Genomic DNA, 27,441 nt, shown 5'->3' with positions numbered 1-27,441 from the left:
ACAAAAAAACAACCCACACACACAAAGGTTATGATAGACTTTATACAAAACATACAGATCACATTAACTGCCAAGGAGCTGCCAGATCGCCCTCTCTCTGCAAGACAGCATTCAAACTTTGGAATTGATGCACCCATCACAATGCACTCATCTCAGCTGTCTGTCTACAAGGGATACAGAACGGGATAACCAACAGTCTCAGTTAGAATTTTCTCATGACAATGAGTGTATACAGCATTCACAGGTGTCAAGATATAGCCCCCATTGGGGAAACATTCACTGATAGTTGCCCTCATCTTCCCAGCGGACAGGGCCCACTTCTATGTCTTTTCCCAGTTTCCTACCCTATCCAAGATTCTGTTGAAAATCCAACGCAACAAAGCAAGATTGTGATTGCCCCTCTTGACTATGACAAGTCTGGCTCCCTTACCTGACATAGATGGCAAGTGCCCTCCTGTTCCTCTGACGTCAGCCCATTCCTCACCCACTCTCTCAAAACAGTGGGCTGACCCTTCACCCCAACCCCTGGGTCCTCCGCCTCCAGGCTTGGATCTTTCTTTGTTCCAAGGCTTAGAAGCAGAATGCTCTGACAAGCTGAAACACGTTATAACACAACCACAAGTTGACCACTCCACATACCTATCTACAGAATGGAAATGACTCCAAAGTTTGTACCATTCCAAACGGACAGACCCAACCTCTTTTTTCCTCCCTCTGATTTTTCATGACATTTTAAACTCTCACTCAGCTCTCTTAAGGTACATCTCATGGCGAAAATGGCTTCCCACTTAGAGTTTGCTCAACCACTAATGCGTAGACTCTTTAAGGGCATTGGGACTCTCTTCCCCCATGTGACACCACCCGCTCCAGCCTGGGACTTTAATCTAGTTCTCAAGGCTTGGACTAGACCTCCCTCCGAGTCCAGGGCAACTTGTTCTCTCTTATACCTGTCCATGACGACAGCATTTCTAATTGCCATCACCTCAGCTAGGCACATAGGAGAAAAGCGTCCCTGATGGCACACTCATCATTCACGGCCTTTGTCTTTAAAAAACAAACAAACAACTCTAAGGCTATATCCCAAGTTTCTCCCTACTTTTTCTGTACTTTCCATATGAATCAACAAATCCATCTCCCTGTTTTTTCCCAAAACCACATTGTGACAACTGAGAGACAATTGTGCATATGCTAGATATTAGAAGGACATTAGCATTCTACTTGGACAGGACTAAGGACTTCAGGAAATCCCCTAAATTCTTCCTTTCGTCCACAGAAAGATAAACTCTGTGATAACTCCTCAAAGACTATCCAAATGAGTCTCTAGTTGCATTAATCGCTTAGCAAGGGCGCAACTTGCTTCTGTCCATACACACTCCATGAGATCAGTTCCTACCTCAATCACATTCCACAGGGATACCCCTATCTCCCCTATCTATAGAGTAAGGATTGAGGCCTCTGTCCATACTTTCGCAGAACATTATGTGATCACTGATGATTTGGCCGCTGACACCATCTTCGACTCCACAGTACTCTCTGAAGTAAAAGACTCCGCTCCGAAGTCCCAGCCTCCAGTGGTGGGTACTGCTCCGGAGTCACCTAAAGTGGAGTACCCATAGGAACACTACTCGAAGAAGAAGAGGAAGTCACTCACCTTGTGCAGTAACAATGGTTCTTCGAGATGTGTATCCCTATGGGTGCTCTACAACCCACCCTCCTTCCCTCTACTTTGGAGTTCTCTATAGGGCTCTGTGGTAGAAGGAAGTGAGGGGGGGGTTCTCCTGTGCGTTGCTAAATAGCCTCGAGGCAGACCACGAGGGAGGGAGAGCACATGCGCGGCTCAACAGGACACTGCTATCGAAAATCTCCAATTAGAGGTGCAGGGGCACACAGACACCTAAAGTGGAGCGCCCATTCGGGCACAAATCTCGAAGAACCATCATTACTGCACAAGGGAGTAACTTCCTCTTCAGGCCTTGGCCAGTGATTTGCAGGTACTATTAATAAAAAAACATTTATCTGTAACTTTAGAATCCACATTACATTAATGATTTTAGATTGATTAGATTTTTAAAAGCATTTTAATTAACTTTTACAAAGCTCATTCATAACTGATATGCATAGAGAATCTAAAATGGTATCATCAGCATAAAGAGGGAGAGGAGCTTCCAGCTGTCCGACTTATATTGTTAATGTAGATGGCAAACCAGATTGGGCTTAAAATAGATGCTTGCAGAAATCCCTCAGTAATAAAATTTGGCTGTGATATAAACCCATCCAGTTTAACAAACTGTTTATATTGGCATAGGTAGCTCTGGAAACAGTTCAGCAAATCACAATCAATGCCAATCTCCTACAGTCTATTAATAAAATCACCGTCCACATCATTAATTGCTTTAGACTAGTCAATGAAGGTACAGCACAGACTTGTCCCTTATTAAAAGGATAAGTAATGGGAACTATCGTATGAGCCAGAACAAGCCTGACCCCCTCATTAGAAGAATATAATAAGCATAAATAGTGAGCAAGCTGTTTATTAACTAATCTTTCCGTAAAACTGGGACAAGTTAATAAGGTAGATATTGATCTTTTACAACTTGGACTCTACATTGCACCATTGTTCAGAGGTGAACACACTTCCATTTTGAAAGAGTCTTAGCTGTAATGCTGAGCTTTTAATTTAGGGCAAGTAATTTCTTCTCTCAGAAGGTGAAAAGTACCCTGATTCAGAGGGCCAACACAAGGCCATCTGCATCATTTAAACACCACACAAGGTCTGTGGAGGTGGAGTGGCGGGTGGAGTTTTCACTGGTTTTACAGAAGTACCGGAGCTCTATACTGGAACAAGGTCTCCATAGTCCAGCACAGAAGGCCGCATTAGGGACCAGGCAAGAGATGGGATTCAGATCTACATTTATGAAGATTCAGTGGCCCCAATGCAATGTGTGTGGAGAGTGTGTGGTCCACAATTCCATGCCACAAGCTGGAACAACATCAGCAGAAGGGCTATGGGGCCTACACAGTTTCCTGCCCCCCTGGTTTGTGGGATGGCTTACCCAAGCTTTATGCAGGTGGAGTGAAATTGACTCCAGAATGTCAGATACCAGATCACATTCTCTCACTCATGCATCATACTTTTTGCAGGTGTTGCTTTACTGTGTGGATTCATCAAACAGTCTGATATTCAGTATTAAAAATGAGCTGTGCGGATTAGTTGTGATTGGCCACTATAGTCACATGCTCTAATTGGAGGAGTCATAAATTTTGTAATAGGCAAGAAAGTTTTTAAAAAAAGCCTCCTGGGGATATTAAATCTCTCAAGGAGAAAAGATTTGGAAGATTTTTTTTAAACCCTTTCTCCTTCCTGTGTCCTAGGTCCTATCTGAGGCATCAGCCCTATAAAGTTTAGATTGCTGTGTATATCATATTGGCATAACTTATTACATTCACATGGAGTAGTTATGTGCAACTTCTGTGGCATGGCATACACCCTGCTGTATCAAGCAGCATCCCCTCACATATAAATGATACTAATTTTACTGAGCATACAAATTTAAAATTCATTGTCCTGGAGTATTTGAGATGAAAATTCCTTTTCCATAAACATTTGTGCAGATAACTCAGTCACTGAAATGGTCACAGGAAGTGAATATAAAAGTGTGTGTGTGTGTGTGTCTGTCCCCATCCCAGTATTTGTCCAGCTCTGCACAGCTTTTGCTCAACTTTGTTATTTAATTTGCGCTTCCCAAGTCTGCGTGGGCTGCTGCTTTTCAATAGAGGTCAGCTTGATTATAGCCAGATCACTTTCTTGAATCTAAATGAGACTTTCACAAAGAGCACAATTTTCAGAAACAAGCTGTAGAATGAACAGTCTGACTCTCCATGTAACAGGATCAGAATGTTTTAATAAGCTAATTTAACACAATTAAATTACATGACAGTCCAAATTTGAAACATCCTATATGAAAGAAAATTTCCCTTTATAAGATGGTTACTAAAAATAATCTGTCTGGTCTTAGATAACTATCAGAACATTCATATTTAAATTAATCAGAGGAAACAAATGAACTGCAATACATTTATATTCCATAGACTTAATAATCCACCATAACATGGTATGGTTGGCTATTATCTTGTAAAGGTGGGTAAAGTGCTTCTTATAAGAATCAACTTTAGCCAATTATAATTTGCATTTACTCCCAACTTGCCAAAAAACTAAACTGTCCTCTTAAGTGTTGCAGTTCTTGCCTTGTCCCAGTTCAGATTCTTTTGAAGGAGGGAATTTTGAGAGATGATGATAAAATCAGGGACTATTTTTCTTCCTAACATCATTTTATAAGAGTCCTGTACTTGTCACCTTTAACACACACACACACACACACACACACACACACTAACTACTAAACCCTTTCATGATCATTTTAAAAAGCCAGGACATCAAAATGTCATTTTTTTTCTCAAGATGAATTTAAAGGCTTTGTACCTGCTAGGACCCAAGTTCATGGCTCAGTGTTTCTGCTGCAACAGTTGATGATGTAGCTTAATGATGTAATCAACTTTTATAAGGGAAACCACAGACCTCTGAGCTCAGGTTCTGGCAGGTAAGTAAAGTAAATCATTTTCAACTACTTGGTTTTAGAAATCATTTGTTTGTACATTTTAGCCCAGATTTTCATAAGATTGCATGCACAAAAGGGTGTACCTATCTGCATGCCTAAATTAACACTCAAAATTTCTGTGATTGCACATGCTGATGACCAGTTAAGTTTGATAGCCTGCAAATGGAGTTGCTGCAGGTATCTGCAAATGCAGTAATTGTATATACCAAATTCACATGGTGGATCTTTATGCCAATATTCTACTTTCCTTCCCAATGCAAAACTCCTAGTGACATCAGGGTCAGATCCACACACATAGTGGGATATCCGTATTGAGACTCATTGTGAGAACATCCAAGCAGAACTGTCCCCTCAGTCAGCTGTAGATTAATATAATCTTATGCTGTAAAATGCATGCCTGAAATAATGGATTTCACTCCACTACTATTTACACTGTAGACTCCTCCGGACAGCACATAACACAATGTGCGTGGGGGGTGGGGGGGATGGGGAGGGGAGGGCTGCATTAAAAATACTGATGATAGCTTATTCTACACATAGGGGTAGAGCTGGGAGATATTTAACAGGCTTGTGTTTTTTGTAAACCAGGGTGCTGGAAAGTGAAGAAGGGAGGAAAGGATACGTGGTCTATCCCACCAGCAAGAACCATAGTTCAAGTCAAAAGGGGAGGAAGGCATCACTAAAAGGCAGTGGGAGGAGGATTGACTACATGCTTTACACAGAAGACGGTGTCTACCTGGAATGGAAAGTGGTGAGTTCTACCGTGAAGTGAACTGTAACTCAGAATGTAAAGTTTCAGAGTAACAGCTGTGTTAGTCTGTATTCGCAAAAAGAAAAGGAGTACTTGTGGCACCTTAGAGACTAATCGAAAGCTCATGCTCAAATAAATTGGTTAGTCTCTAAGGTGCCACAAGTACTCCTTTGTTTTTTTCAGAATGTAAAGTGCTTGGATGGCACATAAGGCCCTGCAGATTTGCGCATAGGGCTAAATTCAAACTCACATCTCCAAAGGGAACTCACCATTCAGACCCTCTCTCCTGCTTCTGTCCTGTGAGGTCTAGGACTTCTTGGAAGTGAGAGAAGGTGTCTTGGAAGTGGCGTGGGGTAAAGAGGTTAACCAACTACTTAAGTGTTTAAGCAGCCTAAGATAATGTTTGCCAAACTTCCATGAGCATGGGCTCTGTGCAAGAACGCATCAGATCTCAAAAATAGGCTCAGTTCAAATGGGTTTGATTCTAATATCTCACATAGCACCAATAAGTACATCCTCTACTCTCCCTTATTTCATGTTTATATAGTGACTAGCATAATGGAGTCCAGTCTTGGTAGGGGCCGCTAGGGTGGTAGGATTATTAGCTACAGTAATACAGATAATACTGCATACGGATTGTTGGAAAGTGGAAGGATGTTACAAAATAAAAATGGGAATTTTTTTCTCCTCCAGCCTTAAATTTGGCAGGGGTAATTTTGTGGGGCAGAAGGTGCTTTTTCTTATGCCCTCTAGCATTACTCTCTAGTTTTTCATTTGATGGTCACCAATTTTTGAACTTTTGCAAAACCTTATAGAATATCCTGGCCAGTGTAACACGATGATGATGATAAAATAAATACACTGTACTGCCAATGCACCGTGAATCTGGGAGGCCCTCAAAGTAATATTAAACCTGTTTGCTATGTGATACTATATGCAGAGCTGATAAAGCTGCCTATTCTTAAGGCTGCCCAAAATGTCTCATTATAAGGCCACTGAATGAGGCAGAAGGAAAAAAAATGTGATTGCATACTTAAATATCATCATAATGCATGCGCACAAGGGAGCCAAATTAAGATGGCATGTAGTTTTTTGTGAAATTATACAGTTGGTGCAGATAGGGGCACCCTATGATGCCCGCAGCCATATGCACAGTATGAATCGTGCGTACCACTGGCAGTGGTGAGGAAGAGCAGCACGGATAGCCCCGCTGCCCACTCAGGTTTGGCCTGGCAGCCCTTCAATCATGTCTTTTTGGCCAAAATTAAGTGAGCAGCATTGGGACCACAGTGCACAGGGGTTGCAGCACTCCTCAGATTTTAGCATGTGGCTCCTTCGTCATGATGGAGGGGCTAAAATTTGAGTGGTATTATGACCCCTGTACACATAATGTAGGGGCTGTGGGGCTAAATGTGAGTTGTGTGGGGACGCGTTGTCTAGCATGTCGCAACACCAGTTTGGCCCTGCTGTACCACCCCATTTGCCCCATCATGAGAGAGGGGCCGTGGAGCCAAACCTGAGTGGGTAGTGGGTGACCAACACTGCTGCTTTGGGGCCAGCTCCCGCACTAGGGCTCCCGGCCACACATGGAGCCTCCCCCTTCTTCTAGAAGCCTGTGTCCCTCTTCAGAGATGGGAAGTGACATTGCACCTGGGCAGGGTGGGCTGCAAGGTGGGGGCTGAGTGTGGCACAGATTTGGTGGATGAAGCATGGAATCAGCAGCTGCATTGGGGATGGCTCCACAGAGATAGATGGTGGAAAAATTGTTGGGGCATCCCTGGAAACATCAGTAGTTAAAGTTGCTCCAACACTTCCCATCAGAAGACCCTGGTTTTGGTTCCTTATGACTTTGTGAAACTTCAGTCAATTTGAGCTGACATTCTCTGTGCCAGATGTCAGCCTGATGGAATTTTTTTGGGAAAAAAAAATAGTTCAGCTCTTTCGGAGATGGAGGTGAGGGGAAAATACTTGGTTTTGTCCGGGTTATGAATTTGCATAGCCATTTTGCATAGCCATTTTGTTGACAAGCACTAGCTCCTCTATGCTTTAAAGCAAGAGTTTGTGATTTGACCATGGGGGGAGGGGAAGAGGTGTTGTTAGGGTCAGGGGTGTGCCTTTTGCCATTCCTGTGAACAGTTATCCAAATTATGAGCCTCTGAAAGTCTCAGTTCACAGATGCTCACAGGCTCATTAAAGTTTGGCAGCCAAACTGTCTGAAGGTTCTGTTTGCACTGGGCATGCACCACTCAAGGGCTGTGGGGACTGAGCAGGACTTTCCCTGCTATTGTTCCTCCTGGCTGCTGGGGTCCTTTGTGACACAGGTCCAGAACTGGGAGCAGAGAGACAGTGTCCTGTGCTCTGAATATCTCAATGCTCCTGCTGCTGAAGCCCGGGCAGAGAAGAAGGAATCAACTTGACTTGAATTCAGAGGGGTCAGGAGATGTGGAGGGGAGAGCCTGGGATGAGGACTGGGACAAGGACAGACTGGAGGGCCAGGTGGCAGAAGTCGCTGTAATAAACTACAGTACACTCCTCCAAATCTGGAACTGAAAACAGTATTCCTGAGTCTCAGTATTCTTCTAAAGCAGTCATTCCCAAACTTTAACAGCCCGCGAACCCCTTTCACTAAATTGTGAAATCTCGTGAACCCCCTCCTAAAAATGAATATTTCGAGGGATTTAAGTTTAAATTTCCTCCGCACTCCATGGGGCTCCTGCTGCTGAATCCCGCTGACCGCCCCAGTCATCTCTGAGCTCCGGCTGCAGGTCCCGCTGACTGCCGGGGCTCAGGCTGCCAGCCCCAACTGCCCGGTCCCGCTCTCCCTGAGGCTCGGACTGCCAGCCCCACGCAAAGCACTGGCGTTCAAGCAGCCGGCTCCCCTGCTGATGGGGGTAGGGCTCGGGCTGCCAGCCCCAACTGCCCAGCCCCGCTCTCCCTGGGGCTCAGCATATCTGCCCTGCAACCGGGTCCCACCTGCTGCCTTCAATGCCCAGGATCCTCTGGCCGCCATTAGTGAAGTTTTTCTGGCAAATCCCCTGTAATGTTCTGTGAACCCCAGTTTGGGAACGACTGTTCTACAGCTAACAGATAGCTTTGATGCCCACTGGCAAAATGTGTGCCATATCTCCCACTAGTGGCTGGCCACAGAGTTTGTCAACTTACTAGTGCTATCAAGTGTTCCTCAAGTAACAGAGGTCTGTGACATAGATTAAAAGTTCTAACCCTGTTGATACCAATATGGTTACACATGACAAAATTTGTTTTTGCCTGTTTGCTGCCTTTTTCTTTTTCTTTTTTTTTAAGGACACAGGAAGTTACATTAAAGAAGGTTTAGGTTGCTAAGCACTCATGAGTTAGGAAATTGCCAAAATTAAGATTGTCTCTGCAGCCTTAAATTCAGTCTCCTCATGCATATGCAATATGACAGTATTGAATTACATAAGCACATGCTATTTTCCCCCAAACAGGATACCTGTCTCATCCAGTAGGTGTGTATATATTACAGGTGTAACCTTTGTACTCCAGCAGACAGAACCCCACCCCCAGAGCACTGATTACTCTCTCCCCTGGAGCTTTCTGTAGCAGCTTACTCCACCTCTAGCACAGTGGAGCCACTGTCTTTTGGGCCCTCTGCATCCATGGAATCAGGGAGATAGGTTTTGGGCTTAAGAAAGTAAACTGGGAGGAGATGTAGAAAATCTAAGCCTGGTGCATTCTGAATACCTTGCATTGATTTTTGCACTCCCCTTTTGTTCCTTTGCAGGAAGTGGAAGAGTTCAACTTTATTACACAGTTAGCAGGTTTGACAGACCACCTGCCAGTTGCTATGCGTCTGATGGTATCTACAGGGGAAGAGGATTCTTAAAACTGACCAGTTTAGACAGAAGATTAGAAGAGGGAAGTTTCAGTTTATGACTTATATCAGAGGATAGGAAAGAACTTTTCTGGTGCCACGTTAGAAAAGGTTACTAGACCTGACCCAGGCTCCCCCCCACAACTCAACTGGCTTTCAAGTTCCTCTCAGAATGTACCAGCATTGGAGGATATAAAGGGAAGAAATTGTGTGGGTTGGGACCAATAACAAACCACTGTCACAAGTTGGTCAGGCAACAGGGCAGGGCTGTATCTCAACGCTTTCACTGTGGACTGTAAGGAACCAAGATGGAAGTCCTTATTCCTTTTGAACCAGTGCCATTCTTACTAAACCATGTTTTTATACTAATATATAGCACAATTTAGTTTGTAATCCGTCTGTGAGTTAGTGCTGCTCAATGGATTTTTGCATAATATCTTTGTAAAACTAAGCTAAAGCTTTTTATTTCTTTTCTTTTTCCAAGCCTGTTAATGTCGTAGTAGCATGCCTGCATCAGTAGCATGCGCCCGCATTGCATGCCACTCTAAGATAGTAGTCATTAAGATACCATGGGGAAACAAGAATAGAAATGGGAATTCAAAATCAGAAACTAGCCAAAGAAAAGCATTCTGGGACTGGCTAAACATTTTCCAACCAACTTGATGGGCTTTAAAACAAAAATCTGTATCCAATTGGCAGATAAGAATCTTACTTTTTCAGAGTCCTCCATTTAAGGATTATGATTAAAAATCAGACATTAAAGTTTAAGAATCCAGTCCTGCAATCCTTACTCCAACTATATTCCCATTAAAATCAACAAGTTTTGCCTGAGTAACAGCTCCAGAATAGAGCCCAAAGTTTGCTATTCACAGGATATCACTTTTACTTTAAAAAGGGGACCATATTCTCTCTCAATGTCATAGACTTCCTTTCCCACATTTAGGGCAGTTCTGATTTACAGTATACGGTAACAGAATATTATGGTCATTTTGAATAGATTCACGTGGTACCATTGATAATACCAGAGTCAATTCACTGCCCTGACTGGATACAATGAATAAGGAAGGCTTGTAACAAACATGCGAGACATAGGGAAAACAAAAGACGCAACTATTTCAGAGAACAGATGAAGAAAGCAGAGTGTGATTGACAAAAGACTGGTTAGGACTCTGATTTTCAAAGGAACAAAAAGTGGCGGCGGAAGAAAGAAAGAAAGAATGGGGAATTGAAATGTGAAGACTTTTGTAAAGGAGAACTCTCCTCCTGAACTGAAAATAATTTTTAATGTATGGAACAAAACCCTTCTTCGAGACTTGGCCAGTTAATTTGTATATTTTTGGTGGTGGTTTTCTCTTTCCACTGCACAAACATGTACATCAGCCCCTCCGTTAGCAGTGAGTTCTCTCTTTATTGTCCTATCCCAGTACCCTACCCTTTTCCCCTTCCTACCTCCCCGACTCGTAATTAAAAAGGGGATTCATAACTGAGCTTCTCGGCCCTTTGTCCATTTAGGGATGTAAAATGGGGCACGAGCAAAGGAGGGGATGGAAGCAAAGGCGAACACCACACTGAAGAAATAGGCTTTTGTTCCTAGGGAGAAGAGTATTCTACTCAAAAGGATACCTCTGGGCCCACACAATCCACTAATTACCTGTTGCTCTTTAATCCAAGCCATTGCTCCGTTTTTACAATGTTTTCCCTATTCTCTTATATATATAGGTTTTTAAAGGAAAAATAAATATTGAATTTACATCTCATCTGGGCCCAAACATGCACCAGTTTAAACAATTTTTAGCCAACCTGATACAAACGTCCATGTGAATACTTATATTGTGCTTCAGTTTAAACCTGCTACAGACTTAAACTAAACTGAAATAAGCCTGTTTAAAACAGAAATGAGTGCATGCAGATTCTTGCATCAGTTTAACTACCTAAATTTAAAAACCAAACACTCAGTTAAACCTGTGTCACTTTGCATGCAGAGAAGCCCTTAATGAAAGAAACAGACGGATATCACTGGCTAGAGCCAGGCAGGTGCTAGCAAGTTTTCTCCCTCACACTGCTTTGCCATTGCACCTCAATCTTGACCTGTCACATCCCTCGTTTTCCAGTTCTGGGCTCCTTTGAACACATACTGCCTCTCACAACTGAATTGTGCCAAACTGCATGGGGGTTTGTGACATACAACAAATGGAGACTAGAACGAGACCGAATTTAGCACCCCTCATGGTCTAAACAAGAATTGAAACCAAGTGCCAAGAGGTAGACGTCTGAAGCACTAATTATTTCTCTCCTTATACAGAGTGTGTGTGCACAGTTTCCTGCTTTCTTAGCTCTGCAGTTAACTCAGAAAGACTTTGAAAAAAATGCTCGTAATCCTATTTTCTATCTTGCTTGTATTTTATTAATGTTTTTAAGAAAAAAAAAAAACAGTACCAATAGCAATTTGTGTACTGCCCAGCAGCTATGCTGCCATACTGCTATCAGTAGTAGAACTAAATCTGAGGTTCAGTATTTTTAATAGCTTTCCTAACAGTGTAAATTAGTTTGATATCAAATTCACTGAGTATCAGTTACAGTTGCTGAATTTATTGACACAGTGTGGGATGTAAACATAAACAATTACTGCCAAACAGTGTTATGCTATTTACAGTAAAAACTAATGATGTCTAAATTACTTTCAGTTTAGTTCTGTGAAGTCATGCTGACTCTAAAACACAGGCACTTTCCTTGCCCTTTTGGGATATGATGAGAGATCTTTTCAATTTTGAAGTAAGCAGTTTCTTAGATTTTGACGTTCTTAATTTTTCAGTGCTCTCTGTTTTTAATTGTTGATCAATGGATAGTTGTAAAACAGTCTCTATTTAAAACAAAACAAAACACACCAACTAACCAATATAGTTAGTTGTTACTAATCTTACAGATCTAACTTTGCAAGAGGATGATGCTGGGAGGTACAGTATTGTGACTCCATTGTACAAATGCTCTTTGCTTTATTGCATCGATCCTGTGCCTTCTGATGCCTTGATACACTTGAAGGATTTAGAAAATACATTTAGAAGATTGTAGAACACACACTTCCCACTCCAGAGGACAGTGTGCCATGTGAAAGAGGAACAGAAACCATTTTCTCCACACTGACTCAAAAAGAACCACTCAGTAATTCTGTTGGCAGAATATCGATCCAAAAAAGCCTTAGAACCCAGGTCATGTGATGGGATATTTTTATTTTCCTTACTTTTTTAAAAAAATAACTACCACAGGAAATTAAGATGCAAGCAATTCTTCTAAAATAAATTCTAGCCCCATTAGCAATATAAGATTTACAAAGGGTTTGAGTTAAACTTCCAACAGCTATCACCCTATTGGGCATAGGAACTTCAGTTATCTCCAAAGAGTGGGTGATAATACTACTTTGTGTTTAATAATGTAGCATCATTGAACATCAGTACTATTTCTTTATGGGATGACTATGGACATTTTAGCAGAAGTGTCACCTCATGACTTTTTAAAAAGACATAATACACACACACACCCTGAAGCTTCAACTTCTGCTTTTATTACACTCAATTCTCATTTTACAAGTAATTTCAGAAGAACAGGAGAATGTTCCTTAAATGCGTATAAACTAAGGATAGCATTTTTAAAAAGGCCTAAGGGTGTTAGGCATCCAAACCCTATTGGCTTTCAATGGGAGATGGATGCCTAACTCCCTTAGGCCTTCGAAAATGCAAGCCCAAAAGAACAGTCTCTAGCCTTTCGGGGCTCGTTCAGATCTGGTTAATCTGTGCATTATTTGTTTGCCTGCCTGGGGCTCTGAAAGGCATCACTGGACTATATGCGATCAAATGAGATACCATGCTACAGCCTGCATCAAGCACTGAGGAAGAGTGCTTGTGACATTATGGCTGAATTCCACATAGTGTAATGTTATACTTATGACAGTTATATTTTGGCTTATGTATTCTGATGGAGTTGCCATAGTATGTAGTTAGACTTAGAAATGGGCTGCTCAATAAATGTGACCTAATAAAGGTGAATTGTACTCAATATTGACTTCAAGAAGAGCTGCGGGTACTCTGCATCCTGCTGAACCGAGATCTGCATCTGCGGTTACTTTGAGGAGAGGATGTTGCCTAATAAAAATTCTCTTTTACACCTCACTGCAATATCTTGTCCAAGTAGCTGTGACAGTCAGTCCCTGACTCCTACCTGTTGGATAAAGCATGAAGATTTACGATGGGGCCTGCAATTATTTTTCTTTAAAAAAAAAATATTTTTTTTAAATTGCACTTGTCCAGTGATTCAAATTAAACAGATCTGACTGTCCTCAGATTAATATGAGCAGCTCTCAGGCCACTTTTGGTTGGCCTGAGTTCAGCCCAGCTCAGAAAGTTATTTTTTCCACTCTCTTTCTGGGTCAAGAGGGATGAGAGAAGAGGAACACATAGGAGTCTAGAGTGATGAAGAATTCCTGGCTCTCCTCTGTCATGACGATGGTCACTAAAAATAGGTATTAAGATTGTTTGTCCATAACCATCTTGTTTTAAATATGACTATTAATCTTGATGTTTTTAAAATATTGTATTAATGCTGAGGTTTAGAAACCCAATATAAAAATAACTTTTTTATTTCAATGATTTTTTTGGTATTGTATCCTTCTGGGACCTAATGTTTTTATATGGTAAGCACATACCTGACATTTTGTTATAAATGTATAAAAAACAAGAAACCAAACGTTCATTGTTTTCTTTGCCTGTAAGAAAACCACAGTCTTACACCTGATAAAAACCAGATATTTTGGGGGGAAAAAAGTTTTTTTTCTTTACTGGTGCTGAAAGGAATTAATGGTTGATGCAAACAAGATAATAAAATTTCAAGGCTCAAACATTTCTCTGCAGTCCATTTATTACTTTGGTTTCAATGTGTTGGAGTCTAAAAATATTAATGCTGAAAAGAGTCTAATGCAGCTGATAGAACTATGATTCTTTATTAAGTTTTCCTATGTAGTCTCATCATGTTATCATTATTTATATTATTGTAATATCTACTCTGCCCAACAGAGATTCCACTGTGCTAGGCACTATACAAACACATAGGAAGACATTAGTTCCCATCATGAAGAGCTCAGCAATCTAAACTACTAAAGAAAGGGAGAAATAAAGCATTAGCCCTATTTTACAGATGGAGGGATCAGTGCCACAGAGATTAAGTGACTTTCACATCATCCCCCAGGAAATCTAGGGTACACCACATAGCACTGAACCTAGATCTCTCAAGTCCCAGTCCAGTGCCTTAGCCACAAGATAATCTTCCTTCCTCTTTCTCTAATAAATGCTACTTGCAAAGGAAAACTTCACAGAGCCATGTTTCTTGTTATATAATTGTAATCTTGGTGGCTCCGTGACTTTAGTCCAATCCCTGAACTAGTCAGTATAGATTCAGAAAAAGCCTGTGCTTCCAGTCAACTCAGTTAAAATTAATCAAAAAATACACGAGTGTTCAGAGTTCAGTTTCTATTGACTCAATTCACTTTACTAAGAAGAGAATCCACTATGCTGTTTCAGCCCTTTTTGACCATTCCCAAAGGCACCTGAAAAGAACCCACAAGGGCCCTACTAGAATTTTTTTTTATTCTATGATCATAGAAAAAGAAATCACTAGACCACAAGTCAATAAGAATGTGTACAGTGCAGGTATTTCTTTTAATTAGCTAGGAAGGGACCTTTTCATCTTGTGAAACAGGAAATCAGAGACTGGCCCCTGTAGCCCCCTCCCTTATTACCTCCTTGATCCTGTCTGCACCCTACTGTCACTGTTGCATCTTGGGTTGGCAGGCAGTTTGACCATTGCTCTGGTGAACCCCTGGGGTGTCGGACTTACTCATTCTTTGACATCCTTCTTGGTCTGTACCTCTTCACCACCTGCAAACTTCACTCTTTACCAGCAGTAGTGTTAGCCCTCAGATGTTACTGTTTTGCACTACAATAGGTCCTAGAGGTCCTAATCAAGATTAGGGCCCCACTGTCACAGGCATTATGGAAACATAGATACAATCTCTGCCCCAGACAGTTTACAATCTAATTAGTTAAAGGCTTATAGAGCACTTTATACATATAAAGCAGTATGACAGAATTATAGCCCTGCTAAGAATTATAATTCCCTCCTTCTCCCAAGTTTTTAATTTGGTTAATTATTAGTTTATGCACAGCACCCTGAGCTCAATAGAAATGGGGTTGCTTTTTGTATTTATACTCAATTAGCCTCAGTTAGCTTCTAATTGTCAGAAGCTGGGTGTAGATGACAGGAGATGGATCACTCAATGATTGCATGTTCTGTTCATTCCCTCTGAAGCACCTGGCATTGGGTTAGATCAGAGGTGGGCAAACTATGGCCCCCGGCCAGGGAGGCTAGCCCTCAGCCCCTCCCACACAGCCACGACACAAGGCAGGTAGCATGGCTTGCACCCACCCACTTCCCAGGTTTTCCAATAAGCCAGTCCTGCCGCTCTGAGCGGCCTGGTAAGGGGGTGGGGACGGGTTACATAAGGGGCAGGAGGTCCCGAGGGGCAGTCGGGGGACAGGAAGCAGGGGGAGGTTGGATGGGGCGGAGGTTCTGGGGGTGGTTAGGGGCAGGGGTGTGGATAGGGGTCAGGGAGCAGGGGGGGTTTAGAGGTTCTGAGGGGGACAGTCGGGGGCAGGAAGTGGGAGGGGGTGGATAGGGGCGAGAGCCAGCCTGTTTAGAGAGGCACAGCCTTCACTACCTAGCCCTCCATATAGTTTCGCAACCCCAATGTGGCCCTCTAGCCAAAAAGTTTGCCCAACCCTGGGTTTGATAGACCATTGGTCTGACCCAGTGTGGCCGTTCTTATCTTCAGTTATCTCATCACCTTAAGCTCACAGGACAGCTGTAGAATTCTTCACAACAGTTCAAAGCACATAGTCTCTTCATTCTCATTAAGTTGAGAGACTGCCTGAAAACTTATTTCTTGCCAACTTCAAATGGTCACTTGATTACAAAAAATGGGTCTAGGTACCTTCCACTTGCAGGTTTGCTAAAGACGGATTCCTGCTGACTCTGTCCCTGTGGCAGTGTTCAAAAGTCCACTCTTAACCTTCCTCATTTCCCAAATGAGCCTCTGTTATGGATTATCTCCTTTACAGCTTTTGTTGTTGCATTAGTTACTTATATACCCTTCACTTGCATACCTTCTCCCTCCTCTCTTTCATGTCCATTGACCTTTGGTTCCCAGAATTTAGCCTCACTGGAAATGAAAAACATGGACATCTGCTTCAGGTGCACAGTATTTGAAACTGGAAATGACACACAGCATCCCTTTATATATATATATATATTACTTCTGGGGGAATTCTGTGCCAAAAAATTAAAAATCCTGCACACAATATGTTAGAATTTGACAAACAAAATATGCAGAAATGACAATATAATCACACCTGTTTCAATTATTTTTGCTGACAGGTATTTTGAAATAAATGACCAAGTATGTCTAACAATACAGACAACAAAAAAGATTCAGGAAATGTTTTTTGACAAATAGATTCTTTAGTAGGCATATTAATACATAACTGAGTAATTCATTTAAACTACAATACAGAACCGTATTTCCCACACCACTTAGAAGCAGTGCAAAGGCATGGGGGAGTCAGGGATAATGGAGGAGCTGAGTCATTCAGTCAGGTACATCTGCCCGTGTTCCTGCACCCCCCGTGTGTCCTTGCATCCCCTGTCCACAGGTGTCCCTTCACCCCCACTCCCCCCACCCCACATGGCCCTGCATCCCCTCTCCCATCCCTGTGTCCCTGTACCCCCTCCTCATGTCTGTGCCCCTACTCAGCCACCCCCTGTCCCTATGTAGCTCTGCACCCCCTCCCCAGTCACCATGTGGCCCTGCTCCTCCCGCCCCCATGGCCCTGTGCCTCCACTCCCACTCAGCCCCTGCCCCAGTTTGTCCTCGCCCACTAGCCCTTATGAGCCCCTGTCCAGCCCCCGCCCCCAGCACTCCACACTGTCTGTCTCCCCATAGCCCCTGATCTGGCCTGACAGGTGCAGCAAAGAAGGCAGGCTCTCTTTCTTCCCCAGCTGTCTGGGAGCTGCTGCTTTGTTCTATCACCACAGTGCCCTCTGGTGGGCAAAAGGCAGAACTGCAGCAACAGTTCAGCAGAAGCTTTTTTTCTGCGTAAAAAATTAATAACAACCATGGCTCATTGATTATGAGCATGTGCACTAGTGCAGAATTCCGCCAGGAGTCATATATAAAAACACTACAGTAAAACCCCAAACCACCACTATTTTTCATTGTTGCTGTAGTACAACAGTAGTTCCTACCTCCCTTCCCCCCCCCGCCACACACATACACCCATTTTTATATAAAGACCCTTGCTCAAAAATCAGTAGAATCTGAATCTGCAAAAGGAACAATTCTAGTTCACCCTCCGTACCATGTGTGTGTAGGATGGGTGGATAATTCAGGCCAGTTCACTGCTGAAAGTGCTCACCAGTGTGTCAATTAACATTAGCCATAGGGATAAATTTTGTGATGTGGACGCCTGCTGACTGCAAAATGGGAAATAGGACCAGACCATTTCACACAGCCCACCAAACGCTCCCATCGTAACAACACTTGGTTCAAATCTCTATCAGGTTAAGTAGCAAACAACAACCTAGGCTGCATTTCCCAATCCAGACCTCTAGAGTCATCCAGTTCCCCCCAAAAGAAGAGCTTTTTAAAACATTTTAAAAGTAGATGCAAATGCTCATCACCTAAATTAGCAGAGCTTTGCACAGTGATGAGCTGCCAAAATCTTAACAACGGGTTCCCTCCTCACCCCATGAGGGGGTTGTTGCCCACCCCCACCCCCACCCCCCGGGACTCCTGCCCAATCCACCCCCCTCCCCTGTCCCCTGACTGCCCCCAGAACCGGGCAGGAGGGTCTTGTGGGCCACCGTAGTGGGTGCCCACCTCACCCCTAAGAGCCAGAGGCACCTGCCAGGGGGCGAGGTGGGGAGTCCAGGAGGTGCTTACCTGGGGCAGCTCCCAGGAAGCATCCAGCAGGTCCCTCTGGCTCCTAGGGGCAGGGGAGCGTAGCTGGGGGGGAGCAGGGGGAGCGGCTGCTCCCCCACTGATCACATCAAAAGTGGCGCCTTAGGTGCTGACTCCCTGGGTGCTCCGGGGCTGGAGCACCCACGGGGAGAATTTGGTGGGTGCAGAGCACCCACCGGCAGCTCCCTGCCTGGCCCCAGATCACCTCACCTCCGCTCCGCCTCCTCCCCTGAACGTGCCGCCCTGCTCTGCTTCTCCGCCCACTCCCCCAGCTTCCCACGGGAAGCCTGGGAGGGATGAGAAGCAAGCAGCGGCTTCCTGCTCAGGCCGAGGGTGGCGGAGGTGAGCTGGGGCAGGGTGCGGTTCCCCTGCGTGCCCTCCCTCCCTCATGTTACCTGCTGCGGCGCAGGCGGCCCTCTTCGCCCCCCCAGCTCACCTTTGCTTCCCTGGGCCTGAGTGCGAAGCCACCGTCTACTTCTCAGGCCGCCCCAGCTTCCCGCGCGAACAGCTGATTCGCGGGAAGCCTGGAGGGGCGGAGAAGCAGAGCGGGGCGGCGCGTTCAGAGGAGGAGACGGAGGTGAGCTGGGGCCAGGGGTGGGGCGGGGAGCTGCTGGTGGGTGCTCTGCACCCACCAAATTTTCCCCTTGGGTGCTCCAGGGCTGGAGCACCCATGGAGTCGGCGCCTAAGGCGCCACTTTTGGCCAGTTAAATTTAGAAGCCCTTTTAGAACTGGTTCTCCCTCGCAGAACAACCGGTTCTAAAAGAACTGCTAAATTTAACAACCGGTTCTAGCAAACCGGTGGGAACCGGCTCCAGCTCACCACTGGCTTTGCACAAAAACCGAACCTAACACTGTGCAAATCATGATGTAAGATAGTTACCTTAATAGCAGCCAGTAAGCTTGTAAACTCAACCTCAGAGTGGAAAAGCAAACAGCAGACACATGTTTGCCTCTGACACTTTTGCAAAGCACAGCAACAGGAAAGGTCAGTCCGATGAGCTTTGGAGGGAACCCTAATGCATTCTTCACTGCTGCGCTGTCATTAGCATAGTGAATATTGATGTCTCGGACCACTTTTCATCTCGCTAAAATGGAATTTGCCTCACAGATACATATGCCAAGCACTATATTAGCAAGTAATTGATACAAATCCATTTGCTTTAACTATATGAAATGCAGGGGTTATTACTAGCTTACTGCTGTATTGTGTCAGAGGAGCTGTGCTACTTGCAAATAATGGTGAAGGATAGAAGTGCATTTCCAAAGAGAAAAAGGATTACAATTTAACCTTGTTAAACCACTAACCCATGTGAATGCCAAGCAGGATAACGTGTGCACATGGTACAGTGCAGTATGCCAACTATGGGATGAGTCAACAAACAGGTTCAATAATTATAGAAGAGTTTTAAATTATAGACAAAATAGCAGTGACACCCCACATGGGAAAGAGAAAACTGTGAAGACTTTTTTTTTAAATACAATGGGTAAAGGACTAAACAGTGGTTTTGTGATCTCTGAATAAGGTAGCAAAGGGTGTCAGTAGTTCAGGGTCCAGATTTTAAAAACTGGAACTACAAATATAATGAAAACTATAAGCTATGTGCCTAACATTGCCTCAATCATTTTTGTTTCTGTGTTGTAATCCTTTCCCCCACCCTTCATCTGCTTTTGTCTGTTTAAAATTGTAAACCCTTCAGGGCCAGGATCTGTTCTCTTGTAATTCTGTGCTCTATTTATATGATAAAACAATACAGTCATTTTAAACTATTGTAGTTACAACTGCAGCCATATCACGTTATGCTGGGATCTTGCTGAGCGCTCACATACTCAGTACGGCTAGCTCAGTTCTTGGATGGGAGACCTCCAAAGGATAGCTAGGTATTTGTTGAAGGTGATGTATTCATTGTTCAGTAGGTGGCACTTGTGCATATAAGCATGAATTCTAAATCAATCCTGCAGTGGAACATAAGGGGCAACATAATGGTGAAGGTGCCATCTTTCACATGGGACGGAAGCAGAGATCCTGACTATTTTTGGTTATTAAAGATGCCAAGGAATCACAAGGGTTTTGGGGCATTGTTAACTTCAGCGTCCTGGCCAAATTACAATTTTGATAACATTCTTGCTACTTAAATTCTCTCTACTATTTCAACTGAGTACAGTGTTCTTCACTTCTTAGTTTAAACTACAATCGTTTAGTGTTGCAGTGTGCTGTTAAATACCTGATGCATGCCAACCAAGATGTGGTTGCATTTCATTGGTGGTTAAAGTGATCTCTTTGGGTGAAATCCTGGCCCAGCTGAAGTCAGAACTCCCACTGAGTGTTTGTATGTCAGATGATTAAGCACATAAAGCCCTTTGGGATCCCAAGGGATGGCTGGCAGGACACATACAAGACACTAACTAAGTGAAATCTATCTTTAGTCTAATAGGATGCCAGCAACTGTGCTCAAAATACTTTGGAAAACAGTAAATGTCATTAGCAATGTACTCAAACTAATCCTCTGTACTAACCTACCCCCAAAATAAAGTTGTTTATAAAAATGGCAGTTCAGACTCTGGTAAAAATCTCTTCTTGGTTACATATAATTTCCCTTTGCCATGTTTGCTGGAAAAAGTTATTTGTAGCCATGATACACTCTGCTTTCTAATAGAGAGGGTCTTGTAGTTCACAGCAAGGACCTTATGCTGTTGTTGCTTCTTTAACTACTTGGAACAGGAAGGGGGAGGGGGACTCTTGGACACACTGCTGCTTACCCCAGTGAGGAATTCTCCACTAACCCACAATTGGCCTTGCATAGGTTTCAACCTCACCTTGGAACCCTTCCCAGCTCTGCTATTCTATGGACCGACTGTTTGCCCCACTGTTAAACACCACACTTACACGTTCTAACTTATGTGTTGACAGAAATAATAGTAGATAAATATTGTATTGGCCAGTCAAAAAGATCAGGTTTTTGTCCCTCCAAAGCACTCAAGTATACTGGGTTTTTGCAGAACATTCCACATTTCAGCTGAATCAGTACGTCCACTAAACCTTAAGAGGAGCTACACACACACACACACACACAAATACGTCAAGTCCAATTGGTTTGCCCTGAAAAATCATTCGTTTAGAGAATACCCAAACTGCTGGCCAGTCAAAGACATTCCAGGGGAAAAATCAAAGAGGAGCCCATATGCATGCATCTTCCTGCTGGGGAGGGAAGGGAAGTGTTCCTCCTGGAAGTGTTTTTTTCATTTCTTTAACCATGGATAACTCCCCCCGGTTTTAGCTATTCAGGGCCAGACCCAAACAGGGTCCAAGACAACTCAATGGAGCGGAGTGATTATTCTAATCAAGTTTTTTTGCTTAGGCCTAGAAAGTTGTGCCTTTACCATTGTCTCACGACAGAGGCAAAAAGCACCAACAACCTCCCTTCTTCTTTCCTATGTAGACATCAGAGCTTAATGTCTAAGTTTGGTGCCCAGTTGTGGCAACTCTGGTAGAGTCAGACAGCAGCCTCTAGAGCCTACAATCCAGTAGACGAGGTAGATGCAGAGCTGGAATCCTGAGTTTCCTTGAGGGTGATTCCACTCTGCGAGGACATCATTTTTGGCTCCCTGGCAGCACTGATAACCTGTGCATGGTAAAGGGTTAGTGGCGCTCTTGTCCAAGAGTGCGTAAACTGCTGTAGCAAAAAGACATGGTCAGATCAGCAGTGGTAGCAGCAGGAGTGAGGTTCCCCCCCTTACTATGAGCAGACCTTTTAGTTGGCACTGTAGGTTACTTCCTGACTAAGAACGGGGTACCAGTCAACTGGAGATGTAATAGATTAGTTTCATCCGGTCACAGCTCTCCAGGCAGATGTAACAGTAATGGCATCTCATCAAAGGTCTGGCAGAACTATGTGCACTAGCATGTACAGCCTGGAGACGGGTATATAGTTCAAGCAGTCAAAAATAATAAGAGTGGCAAAATTCAGCTCCACGTCAGTAAGCTGAGTGTGGTGACTGAGCCCCCAGACCACACAGCAATATTCAGCTGGAGCAAACTGCAGAGCCAATATAGATGTATGAAGGACTGAAGGGTCTGCTCCCCATGAGGTTCCTGGTAGTTTTCTTTTCAAGGTGATACAGAAAATTTCTTCATTTTCAGGTGTTCCTGGCGAGGGCAATATGTCAGGCTACAGTCAAGTTTTACGCCCAAATATGTGATAGCTGGTGGGAATGGCAGTAGATGTCAATCCTTGGACATGGATTGAAATGAGCTGATTGGCAAGATGATTGTTTAGGTGGAAAGTAGTTGCCCCTCTCTTGGTTTCATTGCTGAAAGTATGTGGACAAAGTATCCATGTTTTGTCTGAGATTCCCTCCACTCCTGTGGAAGTTGTTTCCAATTTCACCAATACAGATGTCATCAGCATACATAGTTTTCAGGCTGTTTTTCAGGAAGGTTGTGTGTGTATATATTGAACAGAGAGGCAAAATTGACCCTTGTGGAAGGCCACTGTGGAGCTCTTTAAGGCAACTTATTTTCTCCTTCACTTGCAGGATGAAACTTTGGTTATGAATCATTTCTTGGATGAACTGTACCATCAGTCTACAAGGAATAATATGCAGCAGTCTGGCAGTCAAGCCAACACACCACACAGTGTTGGAGGCTGTTGTCAGATCAACCAGGACTGCACCAATTCTCTTTCCTTTTTCAAGTGTATTTTCTATGGCTCGAGTCATACAAAGTACCTGATCTTGGGTACATCGTCTCCTCCTGAATCGAGTCTGATCCCGGGCACAACGTAGTAACAGTTTCTTTCCATCATTCTTGCCTGGTTTGATTAAGAAGGTGAAAATGGTCTCTACATTTATCAAAAGCCTCCTTTTCGTTCTTGGTGTATCTAAATTCCTGGTATAGTCTGGTTGCATCAGATGACCATCCAGTAATAAATTGTTGATGAAATTGCTGAGGTATACAGTGGCCAAAACTTTATTGCAGACACTGACATTTTTCTGAATATCTGATTCTGAGTCTTTACCCACAAGAGACTCCAACTTGGATTGGAACAGATCCCAGATTGCTTTCTGGAAATTCCACTGAGGTTTTTGGAAACTGCTTGTAGGTGGAATTTGCATGTCTCTTGTGATCAGGCATGGCTGGTGCTGGGACCGAGGAAACTTATCAAACACTTTACGCTCTATGACTACCACAAGGTGTTGTCTAAATGTAGAAGAGAAAAGGTAAGGAAAGTACTCAAGGTCTTTATGTCATTGTAGAAAGTGCATGGCTGCATGGGATCACATGGAAGCTGCAGGCCAACCATCAATGGCTACTCCTCTTGCTTTACTTTATCCACATCATTATCAGGGCATCCAGACTGGGAACTATATGAATTAAAATTGCCACATTATACTGAAGGTCCTGAGTAGGCAGGTAAGACAACAATAAGCCAGTTGGAAGTTTGTAGATGTTATTTAAAAAAAAAAACACAATAAAATCAGGTCCTTCACTTTAATAGCCTGCCATTCAATGACATCATTTGGATTTGGTGCTGGAATACCTTCCCGAACATAGGATGCCATTTTGTATTGCCTGTGATGGAAGTGAGACAACAGCAAAGCCAAGAATTGATAATTGAATCTGAGTACTAGAGTGTGTTTCCTGAAGCAAGATTATGTGCGCTTTGTATTGTGCAGCCACTGAAATTCTCCTCAATATTGAGGTGCAGCACCTTGAAAGCTGATCCTAGCACCAAGATTCACGAGGATAGCCTTGCAAAGCTTCCCCATATGGCCCCAGACCTAGATGCTGCCTAAGAAAGGAGTTTTGCCAAGACGATTTGATAAATCAGTGCACCTCCTTACTGCACTAGCTGTCTCAGTACAGGGCTTTTTGAGGAAGGATCCTGGTCCATGACTAGGACTCCTAGGTGCAATTCTAATACAAATAATAAATTTAAGAGGGGAAGGAATTATTTGTTGCTTTCATTTATTAGCTGGCTGAACTAATTTGTTATCTGTACAGGGAGATACAGAAGGGAGAACTACCACCAGACCACCTTCAAATGCATTCCCTTCCAGTGTGCAGTGGGCCAGGCAAGTGCAAGAAGGTGGCACTCGAAACTCCCTGCTCTGGCTGGGATCAACCCAGCCCTCCTCTGCCGTGGGAGAATTCACAGATCCTGTTGAACTCCTAAACATTTTATTACAACACCTAAAACTTCTTGTTTTTTAATTGAGAAAACTGTTCTCTTCTGAGCCCTGATGAGGGCACAAACCTCTAGGAATGTTCAATGCTGAGTTTCCTAGCTGCCTTGGAACCACTCCAGTTGTGCATGTTTCTGAGAAAAACAGCAGCTCTAGTTCTGCTTATGACAAATACAAGTCTAAATACGTTATTCAAATGGTACCTTTTGCTTTACTATAATTTTCTTGCTGTTGCTAATAAATCTTATTTTTAAACACAATTATTTTACCTGTGGTTCATTGGCTGGTTGGGCAATTTCATGCAGACTGCCTCAAAAGACAGCAAAATCCCTCAACCTCTAAGAAGAGGCAAAGCAGGCTACAGGGTATGTAAAGCCCTGAGTCCCATTGAGGAAGTCAGTTTAAGGGCCTGGACAGAGTTGTCTTCTCTCATTAAGCTCCATAATAAACGGCTATGGGTGTGCGAAGACAGAGAGAAAGTGCAAGTTAACAAGGGTGTGTTGGCTATAATGTGCTACATAGCTCTGAATAGCTGATCTGTTGGGTGATTGTATGTTTATGTTAGTGTGGCAGACTAAATCACTCAACTGATTGCCTGTGTGACACATAAGGAAATAGTAGTGTTCTAAATGAGGATGTATTCTCTCAATGACTGATGCTACAACAATAGGGTACTGCCTAAAAACATAGTTAGCATAGAAGGGCCAAACTCTAACTTTAATCTGTGCACAAGCCTCCCATTGACATCAGCATGAACTCCATTGTTGACTGAAAAGCATGGAATTCTGCATTCATGATCTACGCCACAAACCATCATTGAAGGAATTCAGCACTCTCCATAGAATGAGTCCTAAAGACCTGTTCTAGGACCAAATAGATCCTCAGGTGTTGTAAAATGACATTGCTCCATTGAAGACAAAGGTGCAACATCGATTTACACCAGCAGAGAACCTCTTCATCAGCATTGTCTCATCCCCCTGCCTGCGAGTCACACCACACCTTCTCCTCCCATTACGGTTAACATTTGGTTATTATCTGTATTACATCATTGCTTATGTGCCAACTAAAATCAGGGCCTCATTGTGCAGACAGTGCACAAACTTAGTGAGAGACCATCCCTGCCCAGAAGAGTTTACAATTTAAATAAAGAAGACAGACAGAGAAAGCATTATCTCTATTTTACAGATGGAAAATAGAGGCACAGAGAGATTAAGTGATTTGCCCACAGTTACACAAGAAGTCTGTGGCAGATCCAAGAACTGAACTCTGATCTGATCCCCAGTCTGATGCATTAACAACAAAGTCATCCTATTCATTATTAAAAACTAATGACAGTCTCTCAGATTCTGACTGTCTGACTTCCCCATTTCATCCTTTGGAGTGATTATGAGTTTTTGACATTTATTTCTGTGTAAATGCCTAGATCTGGTAATGGGACAGACTGGTTAATACAGAGGTTGCCCTTGTAATTTACTTATTTTGCTGTGCAATATAAACTGTGTTGCTAGTATTTCTGGGACTGTTCTTGGTCAAATGTGATCATGCGAAAACAAAATAAATGCACCTATGAAAGAGCATGCGGGGGGTGGGGGGGTTAGGTGTGTGTCCAATTCTCTAGCACCTTCTTACAAGACTGCGATGCATGCTTTAGAACAGGGGTGGGAAAACTTTTTGGCCTGAGGGCCACATTGACCTTGTGAAACTGTATGGAACACCGGGTAGGGAAGGCTGTGCCTCCCCAAACAGCTTGGCCCCCGGCCCCTATCTGCCCCCTCCCACTTCCCACCCCCCTCAGAACCTCCGACCCATCCAACGCTTCTTGTCCCCTGACCGTCCCCTCCCAGGACCCCAGCCCCTATCTAACCCCCCCTGCTCCCTGTCCCCTGACTGCCCCAACCCCATCCACATCCCCATTCCCTGACAGCTCCCCCCGGGATTCCCATGCCTATCCAACCGCCCCCTGCTCCCTATCCCCTGATCGCCTCCTCCCCAGAACCTCCGCCCCATCCAACCGCCCCTGCTCCCTGTCCCCTGATTGCCCCCCCGGGACCTCCTGCCCCTTATCCAACCCCCCCTTACCATGCTGCTCAGAGCAGCAGGAGCTTGCAGCCCGGCCAGAGCCAGCCATGCCACCACCGCACTGCCCGGCAGGAGCGGCAGGCCAGAGCACTGCAGGGAAGGGGGGACACCAAGGGAAGGGCCAGGGGCTAGCCTCCTGGGCCGGGAGCTCTGGGGCCAGGCAGGATGGTCCCACAGGCCCGATGTGGCCCGCGGGCCATAGTTTGCCCACCTCTGCTTTAGAATGCTGATTTGTAAGCAGGTAGGAAGTAAAAGTCTGTGAAAGCAAGAAGAACCAACATACTGTACTGGGGTCACTCTGGTTCTGTCAAAAGAGCAAATTTGACATCAGTGGAAGATCCATGCTGTATGAACGTTTCCCAGCCGCTTTCCCCTTTGAGACAATTTGATCTTAATAGAACGCTACAGCTATAAATAAACTAACACAACAAAAAAACTTTTAAGAGAAAAGAAAAACTTGTATCAAGATAAACCTAAAACACTTAACCTCAAGACAATTCACAGGTCACCCTGAAACTCTGACCTTCACACTTTCTGTTCAAAAACAGGATTTCAGACAATGAATATACTGTAATCTGCAACATACATTGGAATGAATATCCCTCACCCACTGAGATTTTCCATTCTGAGCCAAATGCACCTTATTTGAATGGGGACTCTGTGTTAGCTTATTGGCATTCTAGTGCCAATGGAGTCAAGGATGGTACATGCTTTGTTATAAACTCCCATCTATCACCCCCCCCCCCCCGAGAAAGTTCATGTTATTTTGGCCAGGCCAGCTCCAATGATAGAAAGAAACATTTTTAATATCTAACCTTGTTTGTTGACAGAGTGTCTTTTTGTTGGAGGGGAATGGAAGTGCTACACCACCTTACCGTGTTCTGGGATACTTCTTGG

The 27,441-nt window shown here is 43.7% G+C and overlaps 1 protein-coding gene and 1 long non-coding RNA gene across 2 annotated transcripts in view; one reads left to right on the top strand and one right to left on the bottom strand.

The window, feature by feature from the left end:
- Window positions 1–14,108, top strand: part of SMPD3 (sphingomyelin phosphodiesterase 3) — a 251,983-nt gene extending 237,875 nt beyond the window's left edge. The window contains exons 8-9 of the mRNA XM_048870564.2: window positions 5,205–5,367; window positions 9,131–14,108. Coding sequence (XP_048726521.2) covers window positions 5,205–5,367; window positions 9,131–9,232 — 265 coding nt within the window. The 3' untranslated portion in view covers window positions 9,233–14,108. The remainder of the gene's footprint in view (window positions 1–5,204; window positions 5,368–9,130) is intronic.
- LOC142068652 (uncharacterized) overlaps window positions 1–27,441 on the bottom strand; it is a 47,355-nt gene that overhangs the window by 14,039 nt on the left and 5,875 nt on the right. The gene's annotated exons all lie outside the window — the stretch shown is intronic.

This window comes from Caretta caretta, chromosome 12 (assembly GCF_965140235.1).
Source record: "Caretta caretta isolate rCarCar2 chromosome 12, rCarCar1.hap1, whole genome shotgun sequence".
Lineage (NCBI taxonomy): Eukaryota > Metazoa > Chordata > Testudines > Cheloniidae > Caretta > Caretta caretta.
The sequence above is the reverse complement of the archived record's forward strand: the minus strand, read 5'-3'. Positions and strand labels throughout refer to the sequence as shown.